The sequence below is a fragment of the Nymphaea colorata genome, chromosome 7, assembly GCF_008831285.2.
Source record: "Nymphaea colorata isolate Beijing-Zhang1983 chromosome 7, ASM883128v2, whole genome shotgun sequence".
Classification (NCBI taxonomy): domain Eukaryota; kingdom Viridiplantae; phylum Streptophyta; class Magnoliopsida; order Nymphaeales; family Nymphaeaceae; genus Nymphaea; species Nymphaea colorata.
In genome coordinates this window covers 17828942-17847827 of record NC_045144.1, presented here as the reverse complement: position 1 = coordinate 17847827, position 18886 = coordinate 17828942, and the positions used below count along the sequence as shown (strand labels likewise).

Genomic DNA, 18886 nt, shown 5'->3' with positions numbered 1-18886 from the left:
TTTCGTTTTTTACTTAAATATAAAACGGAGTGAGATCTATTGATTTACCCCAAATCTCCCGTTTTCTGCCTACGCCGATGCTATTGCCATTGCTGCCTATTGGCCGAAACGATGCAAATTAAAAATTAATTTCTATTTTTTACCATTGCCATTGTTTATATCCCGTATAAGTTACTATGATGCATAGGTCATTTTCTAGCGGCAGCATCATTCTAGTTTCCAATATGAAATGAAAACCTACAAGATTTGAGTGACTGGGACCAGAAAATAAGGGACCTATTCCAGCCACTCATTCAGTGGGATCCATGGCATTCAACCGCCACAAACTCGTATTTCAAATGAGATAGCAGAAATTTTAAAACCCTAAAATTATTGAAAAACTAAAACAAAAAATCTTCGTTCTTAGAAATAGGTTGATTGTATGGATAATACACGGATTGCTTTTCTATGAAAATAGCTGAATAGTGTGATATTTGTGCCCGCAAAGCTTTTTATCGCAATGCTAAATCATGATTATGTTATAAAAAATCTGCCTATTTAAAGTCTTCCAAATAATAATAATAAAAACTTGGAACTTTTTTACCTTATAAAATCGGGGCTCTACTTTTAAAATACCAACGTTCCCAAATATAATGGAACCAGCGAAATAAAATGAATCTCGATTGCTGATAAATTTTTTACCCTGTATCTGAAAGTTATTATGAGCAGGTAAAATTGCTTTTCCAGATTCAGAGAACCGTAATATTGTGCTGGGTTGAACAAGAAGAATGATAATTCAATTTCTACAAGCGCTTGTTTGTGTTAGCCAGAGCAAGGCATACCTTCTGCGATGAAGAACGTTCCTGATTTATTTCGGGAGTCAACCATGATAACTTCTGGGTGAAGAGCTTTTTTTGGCCAGAAAACTACCAATAAAATCAGGATAATAGTGGTATAAATAACTTTTGGCATGTATCTGTTTCAAGATCAAGAAATTGTTCTATGCAGTTAAATAAATGGCAGAATCATTGTTTATAAATGTACCCGAGAATTAAAAGATCGAATTTATTTGGTTTGGGTGCATAGAATTTATTTGGACGAGTCTGGATGATACAAAAAATGAGTCCTACTAAAACTCATTTTTAGCAAAGCATGTTTCTCAAAAGGGAGTAAACAACGTGACACTTCCTAAGTTATTCACAAAAAAATGTGTTTCTCTCCTATTATCCAACACACAAACCAGATTTTCAAAATTGATTGAAAAACAAAATTTTTGAAAAGTTGGATTTCATAAAACCAATTTTTTTGATTGTGTTATCTAAACACTACCTAAGGATGGTATCCTTATGCGTAGGAGGGGGCATTTGGTTGGGGATTTGAGAACCATGAATTTAAGATCATATACTCCTCATTTCGATCTTAAATCCGACTTTTTCTCAATGCAAATAGTAAAATAAGGATTTAAGTGTAAATCTTATGTTTGATTTAAGATACGTTGTTTGATGCACTAACATCATCAAAATCTCTACATTAGATCCATATCAGATCTATATGTTTCAAATATGAAGTAATCAAATGCCCTCTTAAAATCTATACATGCTCGGGCTTATTCTCGTGCTTATTCAGCATATTCATGCTCATGAGATCGAATTGGTGACTAGCTATTATAGAATAACACAGTAAACTTTCGATCACTCAAACGGAGTCATAGCATAGAACAAAACCAAAATTTTGTCATGCGAGTTGAAACTTGGATAGTGTAATAATTATTCATGTTATGACACTTAATTTGAATTTTGGAACTTTTTTCCAAGAAAACGCGAAAATGGGAAAAAAGTTTCTAACGGGAATGCGTTAATTTAAGGTTAAAAACGCTCGAACGTGCGGGACTCGAAGGAGGTACATCATAATTCATATCACCCAAACTGTATTCAAGCTTTAAGGACGCCTAGGGCTTCAAATTTCCATTGCCCCACAGTGCCCACACCCTACCGGCCACCACCCTTTCTGCCCTTCCCTCTCTTCCTCTCTCTGTGCTCAGGCAGCGATACAAGAGCTCTTTGCGGCCGTGTTATCGTTGTTCAATCCCTGGTACTCCTTCTCTTTGGGTGATTGGTAAATATCGGCGTGGTTTTGTTTGATTTTGGGTCTTGTTTGCTGCTTCCTTTCTCAAGATTTGGTTACTACCGTACTTTCTTGATCGCATTTTGGTTTCTTTGATGGATCTTGGCGCAACATTTGGTTTCTTTTGTTGCTTATATTAGATAAAGAACATGCAGTATTTCGGTGATTACGGAATGTATTAAGAGCAGTTCTCCTGTGGATAAGAATTAGGTTGGTTTGGTACCATCTATTTATTTGCCGTATCTGATGGTTTTTTTTATTCTTTTCCATGCCTTTCGGGGGTTCTATCGGCATGATGTAATCTCATTTTTGTTTTTATTATTGAAATGTATCTGCATTTTTTGTCCTGTCACTCTGTACCATGAATGTATTTTACCCGCATGATTAACCTTATTTTCTTGTTCTTATGGAGAAAAAGTCCATGCATTGAGTTTTCCTAGTTATTTCCTCTTGTTTGGTACGTCCACAACGATTGAGTGGCATATCCAGTACTGCTGATTGTTTTGTTACTGAATGGAAGGAAAGCATGCGCTTATTAGAACGGCATTCTTCTTGGTTTTTTCAAGGGTGTTGTCTACGTTGTGGACTTTTTGTTATTATTAATCTGACAATTTTTCAATAATTTAGTGGAAGTGTGCTACACTGTATAGCAAGGATTTATGGTACAGTGATTGTCCTGGCTTTGGTGGAAATGTCCTTTGCTGCTTACAAGACAAGGTGGCTTTTTAGCAATAGATCATTACTCTTGGATATATTAATGTGAAGCTATGCGATAAGCAGAACACTATCTTCTTAAAATTTATCAAGATTTTCCTGATATTTTTTCCGAGAAAAACTTGTATTGTGCTCGAGAAAAGCTTCGCCGTTAATAGCCGAAAAGGATATTTGTGACAATGCATCGCAAGCAGCTCAAGTTGCATTCCAGTACTTTTTGGGTGATGAAACTAATCCTCTGTGTAACATGCACATGACACTTTGCGTGTTGCACCTGCATCAATGTGTCATGGGTATGCCTGAGGTGCGGGTGCTTCTTGGGTGCAATACTCACCCAAAAAGAAAAGGTAACAGAAGAAGAAGAAGAAGAAGAAGAAGAAGAAGAAGAAGAAGAAGAAAGGAGGAGAAGGAGGAGGAGAAGAACGAGAAAGGAGGGAGAAGGAATAAAGAAGAAAGGGAAACATACCTGCGTGGCATAGTAATGCACAGTTGATGAATTCATGAAACAATTGGGGTTTGAATTTTTTGAAACCATAGCCACAAATATCACTATATTTTTGAAAATATCACAATATTAATGAAAAAATGGTAAACAATGAGAACAATTTGCGTTATTTAAAACATTAAAAATGAATTTATCATGATTTTAAGCAATATTTTGACGATTTTTTCATTTATTTTTTTCCATTTTTTGTTTTTATTTTATTTTTAACTTTTATTTAATTGTTTTATTTATTACCTTACCATTTTTATCCTTTTAATAAGATATTTGTATGTCTCCTTATTAGTTTCACATTTCTTTTCTTTTTACCTCATATTTTGACTTTTTTTATTCTTTTGAAAAACTCCAAGTTTAAAGACAACTTTAATTAATAATTGAAAAAGAAATCTTAAAGCTTATTATAAAAGATTGTCTAACTTTTTTCACATGCACACACAGACACTTGCAGATATATATTACCACACCACACCTAATCGGGTTTGAAAAGTGCTGCATCCACAGCGGCACATGCACCTAATGTGACATAGCTTATCCCAATTTTGAGAGGTAAATGGCGATGCTCTTGTTCCAAGTTCAACTGTTCAAGTCATGAAAACATCATAAACGGGTGCTTAATGGCTAATTGCTTTGCAGTTTGTACCTGTGTGATGTATTTGTTTTATATATGTATTCCATGTGTCTGTGTATACATGGAAGCTCCTATTATATTGACAGGCCCTGGATGAAAGTAGAAGTGTCCTTACATATTATCCTCAGTCTGGGTTCTCTTGTCTGTTTTCTTTCTTTTTTTTTTTTTTGGGGGGGGGTGGGGTTTCGAAGATGCTTCTCCAGCATCTTTATTGAGTTTATTCGGCGTATATAGCTCTGTTGAGTATGTTCCAGCATCTCAGTCAAGTACCCGATTATGTTTATGCTTTTGCATATGCACTTTGTTGAATTTCTGACTGCACTTTGCAGTTTAAACTTTAATCGTGGACATTAGAAGGATTGATAAAAATCTATAGAGAAGATCATTGCTTTATGGAAAGGATCTGTCATCATGGCCACTCTGTGAACTGTTCTTCCATATAGACTCTGCTACTTTTTCTTTGTTTATAAACTTATTCGTTTCGAGAGTTAGGCTTGCGTGAGGTAGTGTCTTACCTGTTTATTATTAACTGTATTTTTTTAGATAGAAAATCATGGTTATGAAATTTCTCTATGTGGCTCTTCTACTAGGCCAACATGGCGGCTTCATTAAGTGATTCTGTTGTTTTGTGGCAGGATTAATATGTATATAGTATACTCTTAGTATTGTACACAGGCTAGAGCTAGTAAGTTCGAATGCCACCTAAAATATTGAATTTCCTTGAGTTTCCTATTCATTACTGTCATGGGTGCCAATAAAAACCAGGAATTTTCTGGGAGCATTGTGTGTTCATGGATGAATGAACTTTCCATATCAATGTTGTAAAAAGCGTATCGTAAGGCGTATCGGTCGGGCTTTAAGATACGCCGTATCGTAACGTATCGTAACGTATCGTAACCGTATCGTACATTTAAAATAATAATAATAATAAATCAGAAAAATTTTTAAAAAAAAATCAAAAAATTCATAAAAAATCAGAAAAAATTAAAAATAATAAATTCTTCATAGAAAACATGGTTTAGTCTTTTAGATAATGATAGACTTATTATTTTGCTAAATGCTACAAACTTACACGTTCACGGTTCATCATTCATACTTCATAGACATCAAAATTCATAACAATATCATTCTTTTTCATCTTTATCTTCATGGTTTAAAAAAAAAGCATTTCCTCTCAATGGGAATCAGCCACCCATGCACAAATCCATGGTTTAATAGATGATTTCACGGTGACAATCGATGATTTCACAATGGAAATCGATGATTTCACAATGGAAATCAATGATTTCCATCTAAAACGGTACAATCTATAGATTAGAAATGAAGAAGGGGTGGGTTTTTATAAAAAAAACTCGAAAAAATGGGGTTCAAGTCTCCTTTTTAGAAATCAGTCCGTATCGTACGATACATGCCGTATCGCACCGTATCGTACGATATGGGGGCCCGTATCGCACGTATCGTACGATACGGGGGCCCGTATCGCACGTATCGTACGATACGGGGGCCCGTATCGCACGTATCGTACGATACAGGTACGATACACCCCCATTTGCGATACAGGGGGTGTATCGTATCGTATTTTGCAAACGATACGATACGTATCGTACGATACGGCCCCGTATCGTACGATACGTACAACACTGTTCCATATCTTCTCACCTCCGACTTACCATATAACACTGGAGTTTTCATGTTCTATGGCTCTACTTTTCGGCTTGTAGTAACTCATATTAATCTTGATTATATTAATTATATGCAAAATTATAAATAGACTATTTATACGTTATATTAACTGGACTATAAGCTGTATATATCTTTTTAGATTCAATTTTGTTATACTTTTAGGAGCTAGGTTTGTTTTACAGCCTTTCTTTTGTGTTTGAACCATTTTATACATTTTCTTGAAAATGATTAGTGATTTCTGCTAACCATTGATCATTTTTCTTGAATCTTCGAAGCTATAAATTTTGCATTTTGTCTTCATTATACAAATATAGTAGAAGTCATATAATATAATATTCACTGTTATGGATTGTTGTCGTATTATATAACTTAATACAAGCTAATTAATAGCTTCATTGTTGTAATTGTCGCCTAAGTGTGCGCCTAGGCACTAAGCTGGAGCCTGTATTGACTTTCATAACAAAACTTTGGGCATTTTGAGGACATCACAATTAGTACCTTTATTATCATATGTTGTGAAACACCTATTGATACTGGCATAATTGTAAACAATGTTTTTAAACCTAGTGACCTAGGACGCAACTCATCCATTTCTTGACTTGTGACTTGGCGGGTCGACTTGGTCACTCGCGCTGATTTTTGTTACTATTGTTTTCAAAAGAAAAACAATATATAACTTGTCATTTAAACATAAAAAAGGATTTGATTACATTTATAACTCAGAAATAGGTCAATCTAACATCAAGTAAAGCAATAATTGAGTTATATTTACTCATGTGATAAATAAAAATTAAGCTACCGCTCATTTCTATAGTTGCTTCTATCAACAGAACTAAGTAGCCAGTTTTAATATATCAATGAAAACAAGTCAACAAAAAAAATCATTAGAATCAATATATTTATCATTTACAACTATATAATAGTGCACAAACTCAAAATGTATGTAATATAGCATGAAATAAATAGATAACTATACTTGAAGTTAAGCCTAATCGACTTTAACTTTGCATTTGCAATGTTCCAATTTAATAAATGAACAATGATTCTAAATTCTTATAGTTCAATAAGTTAGAAGATTCACATTAAAAATTAAGTGATTAAATATTTAGTAACCGATTCACCTCACTAATTATAAAATATAGAGTTGATCACCAGCTTGCACTGACTCGGACGAGTTTGGTTGGGTCAACTGAGTTTTTAGTGAGTCAATAGAGTGTCGGTTTAGTTAAGCCAAGTCATGGTAGAGTCAGAACTGAGCCGCACCGAGTTTCAATAGGTTGACCTAGTAAAAGGCACTAAGTAGAGCCGAGTCAACCTTGTCAACAAGTTGACTCAAGAAGTTTTAAAACATTGGTTGTAATTTGTAAATATGTTGAAGATATGAGAAACTGTTCAGATGGAATGTGAGATATTCTGTAAGGAAAATATAAAATATTTGGAGATGATCCTTTATTACACTTTATTATTACTAGAATAAGTTTAAGAACATTTCTTGAGTTGATGTTGAATGTTCAAAACACTTAAAGGATAATATTTGTAGTGATACTTTAGCGCCATTTGTTTCAACAAGTTTTTTCTATCAAACTACTAAGCTGGAAGAATAGTTGACTCCTTGTCCCACACTCCCACCTCAATTGAATTGCAAAGCAAAACTACGTTTGGCATTGGTAGGTGGAGCCTAGAAGCTATTCCGCTTCTTCTTAGTAATTCTATCAAAAATGCATTGCCACCTTCTTCTTTTCTTGATGAAGCATTTTCAGGGGATTGACAATGACAGGTTGACAAGAGCCTAAGTCACATGGATACGGGTATGGTTTGGGTACAGGTACAAAGATACAAGTACAGGTACGACAACTTTAAAAAATGTGGGTACAAGGGTACGGTAGGATATATGTATGTATATATGCAAAATAACACAAAAAAATAAAAATGAGAGGAACATTTTAGTAAATAAGTGATATAGATAAAAACATTAGTATGTTAATGAACAATAACTGTAAGAATAGACTGAAAGTAAGGTGAAAAAAATTAAATCAAAGTAAAATTAAGCTGTTTGGATCTAAAGGTACCCGAGTGTGTCCAAGTACCCATTTTGGGTACAGGTACAGCGACACAGGGACGTGGACCTTACTGAAGTATCCATGTGACTTAGAGTCAAGAGCTTTCTAGAAAATATTGTCGATCTCATGTAATTGTTTTCTTTTTTTCCACGAAGTGGCTTTGGATTTGAAGCAACAAGATAATCATGGCTCATGGGTGCTTGAGTTATAAGAAGTCTTTGTTTTAAAGTTTTACCATAGAAACATTTAATATTATGCTTATCCTAGTATTTTTCTTATATACTTTATGGTTTTAATGTTGGGTATATGACATAGCTTTAGTTTCATTTGCATACACTAAACCAATGCTTGTGTTCTAATAAACAGTTGTCAGAATGGGGAGGTCCAAGAAGCTGAAAAACAAGGTCAAGGGAGGAGGTTCTTCAATTAAGAAAGGAAAAATCATTAAGCAGAACACTCATCAAAAGAGCTTCAATACAACAAGTGCAGCAAATGTAATTAGCAATAAGAAGGAAGAAACACATGTTCAAAGCCATGAGGCTAGCACTAGTGGAAAAATTGCGGGCCTAATCTTCATGTGCAATTCTCAAACAAAGCCAGAGTGTTTTCAGTATCGTGTCTTTGGTCTTCCTAAAAGTAAGGAAGAAGTAGTGTTGCAAATTAAACGAGGTGCAAGGCTCTTCCTTTATGACTTTGATTTGAAGCTTATGTATGGAATATACAAGGCTTCATCTGACGGTGGGATGAGTTTGGAGCCAGATGCTTTCGGTGGAAAATTCCCTGCTCAGGTGAGGTTGTCGCTAATCATGATCTATAAAAGCTTATGTTGGACTTTGGAACGACATCTCTTTTTACTTTCAATTTACAGTGTTTTACTTTTGTAACTTGTCTTGAAGGTGGTGTCGGATGTAGTTTGTTGCATAGTGTCCTTCCAATGGTCCGTCTTACCATATTGAATTTTTATTGCTAGAGAAATTTGCATATGAACAATTCCTTTCTTGTGAAGTTTATATGGATTGTTTCTCGTTGTTGGAAACAAATGCCTCAGACAAGTTCATGTAGGACGCAAACCCATCCCATCAATAAACGTAACATGGGTACATGGGAGTGGCTTAGCATACCCTTGTTAGTAACTTAGTAACTTAGTACAACTACTTTGAGACGTTGGACCATCAGACCATTGGGTACCTTTTGGATCGACTTTGGGTACCTTTTGCATTTGCTTTTATGGGATGTCCACAATCTACTTCTCATATAGAGTGTGGATGATGGTATTATCAAAAGCTTTTGCCATATTCTACTGGGGATTGATGGCCACTTTTTTGCGCTTATTAAATTGCTTAAGACCTAAGTCACATGGGTACTTCAGTAAGGTGCACGTACCTGTGTCATCGTACTCGTACCCAAAATGGGTACTTGGACACACTTAGGTACCTTTAGATTCAAACAGCTTAAGTTTACTTTGATTTAATTTTTTCCACCTTACTTTCATTCTATTCTTAGAGTTATTGTTCATTAAGATACTAATGTTTTTATTTATATCACTTGTTTATTAAAATGTTTCTCTCATTTTTATTTTTTTGTGTTATTTTGCATGTATACATACATATATCCTACCGTACCCCCGTACTCACATTTTTTAAAGTTGTCGCGTACTCACATTTTTTAAAGTTGTCGCACCCGTACCCGTATCTCTGTACCCGTATCCAAACCGTACCTGTATCTCTGTACCTGTACCCAAACCGTACCCGTACCCATGTGACTTAGCTTTAGACTGTTATTACCAATATCCCTTCCTTGGGCAACCACCTTGTTTTGAAAGTGTGAATATAGGTAAATGTTGTTACAGTTTGGAGGAATCTTCCCATGTAGGTTCCAGTGTCCCCAAAAACACGTTTTTTTAAAAAAAAGCGATAAATTAAATTTCCATTTAAAACATAAAAAATGTGTTTTTTGAAAAAAAATGCTAAAAGCGAAAAAACAAGTTAAAAAACGTGTTTTAACGTGTTTTTTTTGCTTTTTTCATTTGTTCAAGATTTTCATGTTTTTTTATTGCCAATTTTTCATTTTATATTTTTTATTTGTTGCAATCTACTTATTTTTTGATGTTTGTGCTATTAGTTTCTCATTTATTTTATTTTCTCTCTATTTTTAGTTTTTTTTTAAATTTTAAAAAAATTCCTTTTTTTCCCGTTTTTTTCAAGCTCACTGTATTATATTCGAGAAAAACCTCCTTGTTTAAAACTCCAAAACGTTATTGATGTTACTAGGTTTGAGAGCTCGGTAGTCAACATAGAACTATCAATACCTGTCCTTTTTCTTCAACAACAGTCCCAGTGAGGAATAGAGGCTTCTAGTGTGTGCATCATGCCTTCTTGGAGAATCTCCTTAATCGGTCGTTCTATCTCCCCTTTTTTGGTATAACTACTCCAATGAGCAATATGACCTTCGATTATCAGGTTACGTCTTGATTCTACTTCAATTTTGCAATTGGATGTTCTTGTAAGGGGCACCCCTCTTGGTAATGTGCTGCAAACATGTAGGTGGAGCTCTCAAAGGTGTTGCCACATTGGAGCTGTGTTGCACTTTTTGACATCAGGAGTATATGCAAGTGCTGCTTTTAAGGATAGCTGCTTGTGTTCCTTTGTTGGCCTCCACCATCTAGTTTTGTGTTGCCCACATGTTTTCTCTCCATCATTCCTTTTAAATCTCATCTTCATGACCATGAAGTACCACTCTATGCTGCTTGGTTGCTTCAGACATTGAATCCCGTTACAACATGAGTTGTTCCCGTGGCGAATAGGTACTATACTGCTCCATGTCGGAGCCTTCTCCTTGTATCTCTGCCAAATCCAATAGGCATTTCCTTTTGCATGATAGTGATCTACCATTACCATGGCCACCTTGAATTTAAGGTGTTCCGCCATAGTGCACCCACACCCCTTGGCTCTTCTGTTGCAAATGAAATTATGAGTAGGCCTTGTGTGCGCTGCTGATTTGCCACCGCTTTAGCCTTCCGTCCACCCTCATAACTTGAGGAACAATGTCCATGTCCAACGCATGAAAAGAAATCTTAGGAACTACTTCCATCCATGACTCTTGGACAGCCTTGATTTCCTCAAGCTCTCCAACATTGGTAACCTCTTCGACATCCTCCTTCGCCAAGGACATGTGGAGTTTCTCGTGCACATTCCCCATAGACCATTTCTCATTGCACTAAAACAGACCTCTTGTCTTCACCTGCCTTTTGGTTTGTTCGGGGTTCAATATTTTAACTGGGATTTGCTTGATTGATGCCTGTCAATCTCTGGTTGTACTCCCCATAGTTTTTCTCCATGGTCTCTATACCAAACTGACTATTGCCTATTGATCCTCCTTAGCCTACATGTGGTAGTTCTCCAGGTCCTTGATGGCATGATGGCCTCCGTCATCGACATTCAACCTGATTTGATACAAGTTGGTAATTGTTGGCTACCTTTTCCTTCACCTACAAGAAAATGAAGGAAATAGTAGAATACTCACGCACGTTGGCTCTAGAGTTAACAAAAACCTTGACTAATGATTCATTAGCTATTGGGGTCCGGTTCACTGATGCCTCCTTAGTGGGACTACATGGGTCTGCACAATAGGACCCTTGGCCTGACCCAGCTTATTATGGCTATAACCTATTATGCTGGTATTTTCAATTCCATGCCGTGATTGCCTTATGTTGACTACCGGTGCCACTTGTGATTGACAATTATCTCTAGGGACAATAGTGTATGTGGCCAACATGACCTCAAGGAACTTATGGATGCTGGTTGTCAAGTGGACTTCTTTTGGTGGGACTTTATTGTTAGTTTAACTTGGTCATCTATATATAAAACATAGGTCAAGTCTTAATTAATCTGAAGTTGATTGTGGATAATTTTTTTTTTCATTTTGGTAATTTTACAAGAGAGGAAATGGTAAAAGAGGTGGGAAGGAATGCCAACTTGTCATCTTCTTCTGTTGGTTCAAGAGAATCTAAGACTCTCCTATCATGATCACTGTTGACATTTGCTTTAATGTATTCAAACCAATGAAATTGTGTGTGTGTGTGTGTGTGTGTGTGTGTGTGTGTGTGTGAGAGAGAGAGAGAGAGAGAGAGAGAGATATGGGTTTCCAATGTAAGCTATGATTTTTTTTTTCTTTTTAAATTTCTAAACTTTCTTCACCACTACTCAAGCTTTGCCCATATTACAAAATAAGCTCACGTTTTCAAAACCTACAAATTACCGGCTGACTTTTCCAATATATTTCAAATAGGTATTTTTCTTCACTATCCTGAAAGGCTGAAAGCATAGTCACAAACATCTATTTTTTGAAAATATCGTGATATGAACGAAAAATATGAAGAAAACAAAAAAAGGCAAATATTGCGATATTTTGAAAATCGTTAAAAATCCATTTATCATGATTTTATCACGATTTTTTCATTTATGTTTCATGTCATTTTCTGCTTTCATTTTTTTCAACTTCTGTTTCCTTGTTTTATTTGCCCTTGTTTTAGGTATTTAACATGACCTCCTAGATGCAATACAATACTTATTACTTTATCATTTTTATCATTTGAACTAGTTGTTTTTTTATGACTTCTTATTAGGCATTTCTTGTATTCTTACCTAACATTTTGATTTTTTATTTTTTAAAGAACTTTGAGATTTTCCAATAAAAAAAAACTCTGCCAAAAAATACCCAAAAAAAAACCTCACCAGTAAAAAAAGACCTGGGAACGATAATTTGGGGCTATGCCTAAAAGAAACATGGTTAAACATAAGTTTTGTTGACACATGCACACACACACACACACACACACACACACACACACATATATATATATATATGTGTGTGTGTGTCTATATCTTGCCTTGGCCTTGTACCCTTTTATTCAAAATTGCTGTGTCTGGACCTGCATTGCGATGCCCATTCCTTAACCTGTACTCTTCTGCACTCATGTGACTTAGATAATGCTTTTGACTTTGAGAACTCTTTCTCTTGCTCCTCATTGTTTGACAGATCAATCTTCCATGAAAAGTACTTTAAAGTTTAAAGTGCATAGTGTGCCTAGCTTTTAGATCTGGTTCCCTTATGCTGATTGGAGTTCCACAGGTCTCACCTAGATAGTTTTACATTGTTGGAAAGGGAACCATGCGTACAATGGGTTTTAAGTTATTGTGACCAGCTCTTCCACCGTAAGGATGGTTTTCTCTATTATTGACGAAAAAGGAAGTTCCATTGCGCGGCTTGTTCATTTATTGGGAAGCTTGACCTCTTCATGAGCTCATTGGGTTGGATCAAAATTCACATTTGGACTCGAGGTTGAGCTTAGGCGTAGAAAAAGGTTGATAAGCTCATCTTGGAGCTTTCTTGAAATTCTATTAATGCTATGAATGCCATATAAATATGATTTATATTAGAGAATTTTGAAAAAAATTATATTGTGGAAAATTTTAAGCTGCTTTAATAGAAAAGTATGACATGAACAGATTGCAAAATGTAAAATGATCGGAATATGGAGGGCTATAACCTTTTGTAGTTAAAAGTGCTAGGTGGCTCAATGGAATAAGGATTGTTGTCAAAAGTGCTAGGTGGCTAGGTGGTGGACCTTCAGAAAGGCCTACTTTGCGCTTAGGTGTCTTAAAAAATTAAAGTGCTTAAATGAGTAGTAACTGACACACAAATTTCATTGGTAATTATACTCGGTGTATTTTTAAAAACAATTTAGCATGGCCATGTATGTTCATACAAAGTTTTGATCCCTATAGGATTTCCTAACTGGTTTTCTGTGATGTCCGACTCCAAAAGTCTATTCTTTGTAAAGACTTCCTAGCTGCTTTTGTTTTGTATGAAGATGCTTTCATTTAGAAGTTGCATGAGATCTTCAATTATTTTCTTTTTCATTCTAAGAAGCTAATGTGTGCTGTTGCAACAACAAAAGCTCAAGAATGTAACAAAATTCTAAAATGCTAACTTAGCTGTTTCACCAGAGCTATTTTAAATTTTTAGTGTTATTCATATTGTTGATCTTTTAATTGGAGTCCTTGTTTTCTATAAAAAAAATACATGAGATCCTAAGTCACATTGGTGTGGTTACGGGTATGCCGATTTTAGAAAATTTGGGTATAGGGGTACGGCAGAGTGTATATGTAAATATATACATTATATATGATAATCCACAAGAATTCTCAAAATTAAAGAAAATAAAAGGAAAATATGGAATCTTGGTCGAAGGGAAATAAAACAGAAAGGTTAAAGAAAAAAATTAAGTTTGAAACTATAAATTTCTAAGTTTTAAAATACAGCCGTACCCATGTATCCGTGTCGCCTGACCCCACGTACTGACACTGGTACTTAGGCAGATCATACATACCTGTGTGGCTCAGATGAGATCTAATTATCACAACTGAAAGGAGGGAAAAGTGGCAACTAAACCATGTTTCTGGTCCTATCTTGAATGGAAGAAGTACTGACAGGACAAAGACCATAAGTTAGCCACATTTGGAATGTTAGGTTAATGAAAACCAGTAACTAAAAAGAGAAATATTGAAAATATGTTAGAGTCTCTTCCCTCTAAGGAGGCAACATGGAAATAAGAGAGAGAGAGAGAGAGAGAGAGAGAGAGAGAGAGAGAGGGGGCTTTGTCAATTTATTTCCAAAAGAAAGTGGCTGGTAATAAAAATGAAAGGGGTACTCATGTTTCAGGTTGCCTAAAACCAGATCTTTTTTCCAGTTTTCAGAAAGTGACCTAACCCTTGGTTTTATCTCTTCTAGTTTTAATGGAACACCAATAAAGTAGAACTGAATTTTAAACTTGATATCCAAATTTTTGTATATATTTTGGCTGACAACAGGCCCTAAGGGTTTTAACAGTTTGTTTATCTGTACTAATGTCATGATATCTGCTGAAATGTAGAAAATATTTTTTGGCTATGCATGTAACTATCAGTACACATGATTTGTATGTTGGAAATTTTTAAGTGATTGTGCTTTTGGTGTTACTCGATAGGCTTTTCTTGAACAGTTGTTACTCTAGAAAACGTGCCTGGTGTTGGCAATGAGGTTGGGAATACAGTTTTACTTGATGGGCACATTTGGTTATGCATGGTTTCTATACTAATCTTCGATGCCAGTCTCATCTTCGGAATGCCTGGGGTTGCCTTGCATATTGAGCTATTTTTTTGGTGCAAGCTTCCTGTGTGATGCACCTTGCTCAGTCACACAGTATGCCATGTGCTTGCAAACCTTAGTTAGGGCTTTGTCATTCTCTCGTCACTCTTTGTATCTTTTTGCTGCATATTCTGTGACGAACTTGGTATTAATATGGACACAACAGAACACAGATATTTGACTCATGTTTTCACATTATCTTAGTGCCTATGATCATTCTGTGTGTATGTTAATTTGTGTAACTTTGAAGGATCTGTGGCTAGAAAATGATTGTGATGCTGGTAGTGCCTCATTCATTATATGCATCCCTTCAGATTCTGAGTGGACAATGGAATAGCTTGCTTCGGCAAGTTCTTTTCCTGTTTTAAATGTATTACTCTCGGTGCTGATATGGATTTTTTCTTTGAGCTTCTTATTTTCTTCCGAACCGTTTCTTCTCTAGTTATCGTTTCTGATGACCCTTGTCATTTATGATCGAACTTTCATTATGCCAACAGGTGAAGTTTAGAGTAGTGAAGGATTGTCTTCCTGTGCCAGAAAGTACCTTCAGAGATGCAATCAAGGACAACTATATCGCCAAGTTCAAATTTAATCCTGAGCTCAATGCACAGCAGGTACATTTTTGTGCAGCATTATGGTACCTATGCACTGTATACCAATGTTATAAAAGGCGTAGCGTATCGCGTATCGGTCGGGCTAACCTATACGCTGTATCGTAACGTATCGTAAACGTAGCGTAGCATATCGTAAAATTAATTTTTTAATTTTAAAAAATATTTAAAAATCAGAAAAAATAGAGAAAAATTATTAAAAATCTGAAAAAATAAACAAAAAATCAGAAATCAAGAAAATATATTCAAATATAAAAAAGATCATCATACATAAGGAACATTCATGTGTGTCAACAACGCATTCAAAAATTAGAAATTAGGATATTCAAAATAACATAATAAGCATCCATCACAATTTTAAACTTGAAAATTTTATAGAATTTTAAGACTTAGAGTCTTAGGACTTTGAGTTTTAGGACTTATATTACATCACAATTTTATAAGTTCAAAACATATAGTTATCAACTTATCATCTTTCATGATTTAACGATAATATTTTCCAAATCGATGAATCCTTGGTTATTTTTGATGAAAATGTGCAAAATCTCTCCCTCCTACGTCTCTTGGAGTCTTTAAATACAAGAAGAGAGAGAGAGGGAAGAGTGTTTAAACTTTAAAAAATAAAAAATTTTGTGTTTTAACCCGTATCGTACGATACAGGGGTGTATCGCCCGTATCGTACGATACGGCCCTCGTATCGCACGTATCGTGCGATACGTGTACGATACATACGCGTATCGTCTTTAAACAGCGTATCGTATAGGTTTTCTTGACCTATACGATACGTATTGTACGATATGCGTCCGTATCGTACGATACGGATAACATTGCTGTATACAACTCTCATGTGCTGTTATTGTTGAAGTTGTTTCATTATTATGTTAACCTAAATAAAAAATGCTGTAATGCATTTCAAAGTGTTTTTTTGGAAACTTTAATTTTTGAGAGCACAAGCCCTTGTTAGCTTATATCATAATATCTTTGCCAATTAGATCCGACATGAAGTTTTTGTGTTTTGCACATCATGACTGCTTGGCTTTTTGCTTGTGTAATCCGGTCATAGGGCGTTGACCAAGTGAAATTGGTTCTTAATTCCCTTTTCAGACTGCTTCTTGTTTGGATTTTCAATTGCTATAGCAGTCTGACGTGATGGAAACATAGAGCATGCAACTGCATGCTATTGAAGTGGCGTGACAGTGACGTGGCTGCATTCTACTCTTTGGTTGAAATATATTGGTTCTCCATGAATTGTAAATGCTTGATACTCTGTCATGTTATTTAGGAGTCCTAAATTGCATTTTCAGGTTGAAAATCTCCGTAAATTGTTCCGACCTATCCAAGAGAAACGGCTGGCCCCTGCACAAGCAGCAGTGCCAGTGCTGGTGCCAACAGCAGCAGCAGCATCTCTTATGGGGCCTAGGACTGTAGTTCCAATTACTCCAGCTGCAGTAGCACAATGCCCTCTTGACAGGGTGTCTAGGAGTGTCATTCCCGTGCATTCTGCTGCAGTTGCACCAGCATCTTTTGATAGGATACCTAGGACTGTAATTTCCGATACTGTTGCAACTCCTCCGCATTATCACATGGAGAATCAGCACCATGGTGAACCGATGATGCTTGTGCCACATCCAAAGGACCGACAATATCCTGTGGCTAGGCATCGAGAGCTGCTTGGTCCTTTGCCACCACTGCCCCCTCCACAGGGTTCTCGCTATCCCATCGAGACTAATCATACGATCCGAGGTGATATCACCAGGGTGCTTCCTGAAAGAGTTCCATACCGGTCCGTTCTGCAAGATCCGGTATATGCAGCTGCAGACATGGCCCCTCGCGACCGTGTTTATTATGAAAGAGAGTATCAGGCAGCACCTCATCTGGAATATGCTGATGATTTGCATCTTTCCAGGCCTGTTGGGGCACGGTTGCCTGTTGCATATGAGAAGCGTCTTTACAGTGGGGTAACCTATGGGGATTCCAGCATCCATCTGCCCGTAGCATATGATCGGCCTGCTTACCGTGGAGCTGATTATAGAGACACAGCACGTTTGTATGGTGATCTTGGATCTGAAAGTGCAACGATTCCAGTTTCATCTAGGTACTCCTTTGCAGGCTCTCTTCCTTACTACCAATGACAAGCTGCATCTCAAAAGTAAATTTTGTTTTGATATACATGGACGCTGCTGTTAGTTCCAATACAGTTTCAACGGGAATGTGGTTTCCTGCACTACTTATGATTTAGCACACAGTTTATCTTGTAGTTGATGCAAAATTCCAAATTCTTGTCTTGGTCGATGCAAATTGCAGTTTGTTTTCCGATAGCTTGATCCCACAAGGCCAATGCTAGTAGCCGCTTTAGGACAGCGGAGAACAAGGTGTTTGGGCTGTAGCGTCGAGACAGCAATGGTAATAAATCCGTATGCTGTACTTGATATTGGCTGCCAGAGTTAACACAGTAAAGGTTATGACACCGTAAAGGTCAATCTTTTTTCCTGTGAGCCTTGACCGAGAGCCGAAGTTCTCTCCCAACCCCTTGATTCAGAAGGCCAGATAGGTCCTTGGTTTGGAGCTACCAATGCATAGGTTCCATCGGCGCCATTCAAACCAGTAAGCAGCTGCCAATCAGCTTGCTGGGCTGGTACAAACTCCGTCCGTGGTCTCTCCTTTTTCAATTTATGAAGAAAGTCTTTTTTTTTCCTTATATGCATAATTGTATCGGTAGCAAATGACTATTTGAAACTCTGCCAAAGCTAAGGAAAAAGAGATATTGGCACTCAAAAAACGAGTGGGAGCATTGAAAGAAAAGCTGCTCGATTTGTCATTATCAATAAGGCAGAGTAAGTTTGTCATGTCGCATAATATCCTGATTTTACATTTTCCCAATTTTAAAAGGAAAACATTACATTGTCCGGACATGCCCCATGCTGCCCCTCTCATAGTCATGTAAATGATTCAGATTGGCTTTGAATTGAGACTTTATCAGGTCCAACTGATGTGAAATTAGATTTCCAGGCATTGCTTTTTAAAATGGAGTTTAGAATATGACTAACATAAGTCTCGCATTTATGTGTAATGGGGTCTGATTATTGGCGGATCCCTGTGGGATATTTGTGTGAAATTCGATTAGTGATCTGATCCAATTATTTTTTTCATTAATCTGTCTAGAAGGGTCTGAATCTCTACCTTTTCACGCTAGCTAAAGGGCATCTCTAAAATCAAAAGGGGAGGGTTCGGTCTTGAATTTCATAGGGATTTAAGATCAAACTAAATATGAATGTCATCGTCTCACTGGTGCTGGCTGCTTGTCTCTGTTTATTGCAAAGCCCTTGTGATTGGCTCATTTTAAGAAGAAAGTCAGGATGAGCACGCGCGTTTATGATCATAAAAAAACTGTAAATAA

General features: G+C 36.3%; 1 protein-coding gene across 3 annotated transcripts; it reads left to right on the top strand.

Annotated features, from left to right (window-relative positions):
* The first annotated feature begins 1899 nt into the window (after positions 1–1899).
* LOC116256987 (uncharacterized) lies at positions 1900–17802 on the top strand. 3 transcript variants are annotated; one of them, XM_031633554.2, is made up of 5 exons: positions 1900–2094; positions 2244–2313; positions 8057–8478; positions 15376–15492; positions 16794–17802. In XM_031633554.2, exons 3-5 carry the CDS (start codon positions 8065–8067, stop codon positions 17619–17621), a joined length of 1359 nt encoding a protein of 452 aa, XP_031489414.1. In that variant the 5' UTR covers positions 1900–2094; positions 2244–2313; positions 8057–8064; the 3' UTR covers positions 17622–17802. The 3 variants fall into 3 exon arrangements, with proteins under 3 accessions (XP_031489414.1, XP_031489415.1, XP_031489413.1); XM_031633555.2 differs by lacking the exon at positions 2244–2313; XM_031633553.2 differs by lacking the exon at positions 2244–2313 and having other exon boundaries at positions 1901–2070.
* The last annotated feature ends 1084 nt before the right edge of the window (positions 17803–18886 follow it).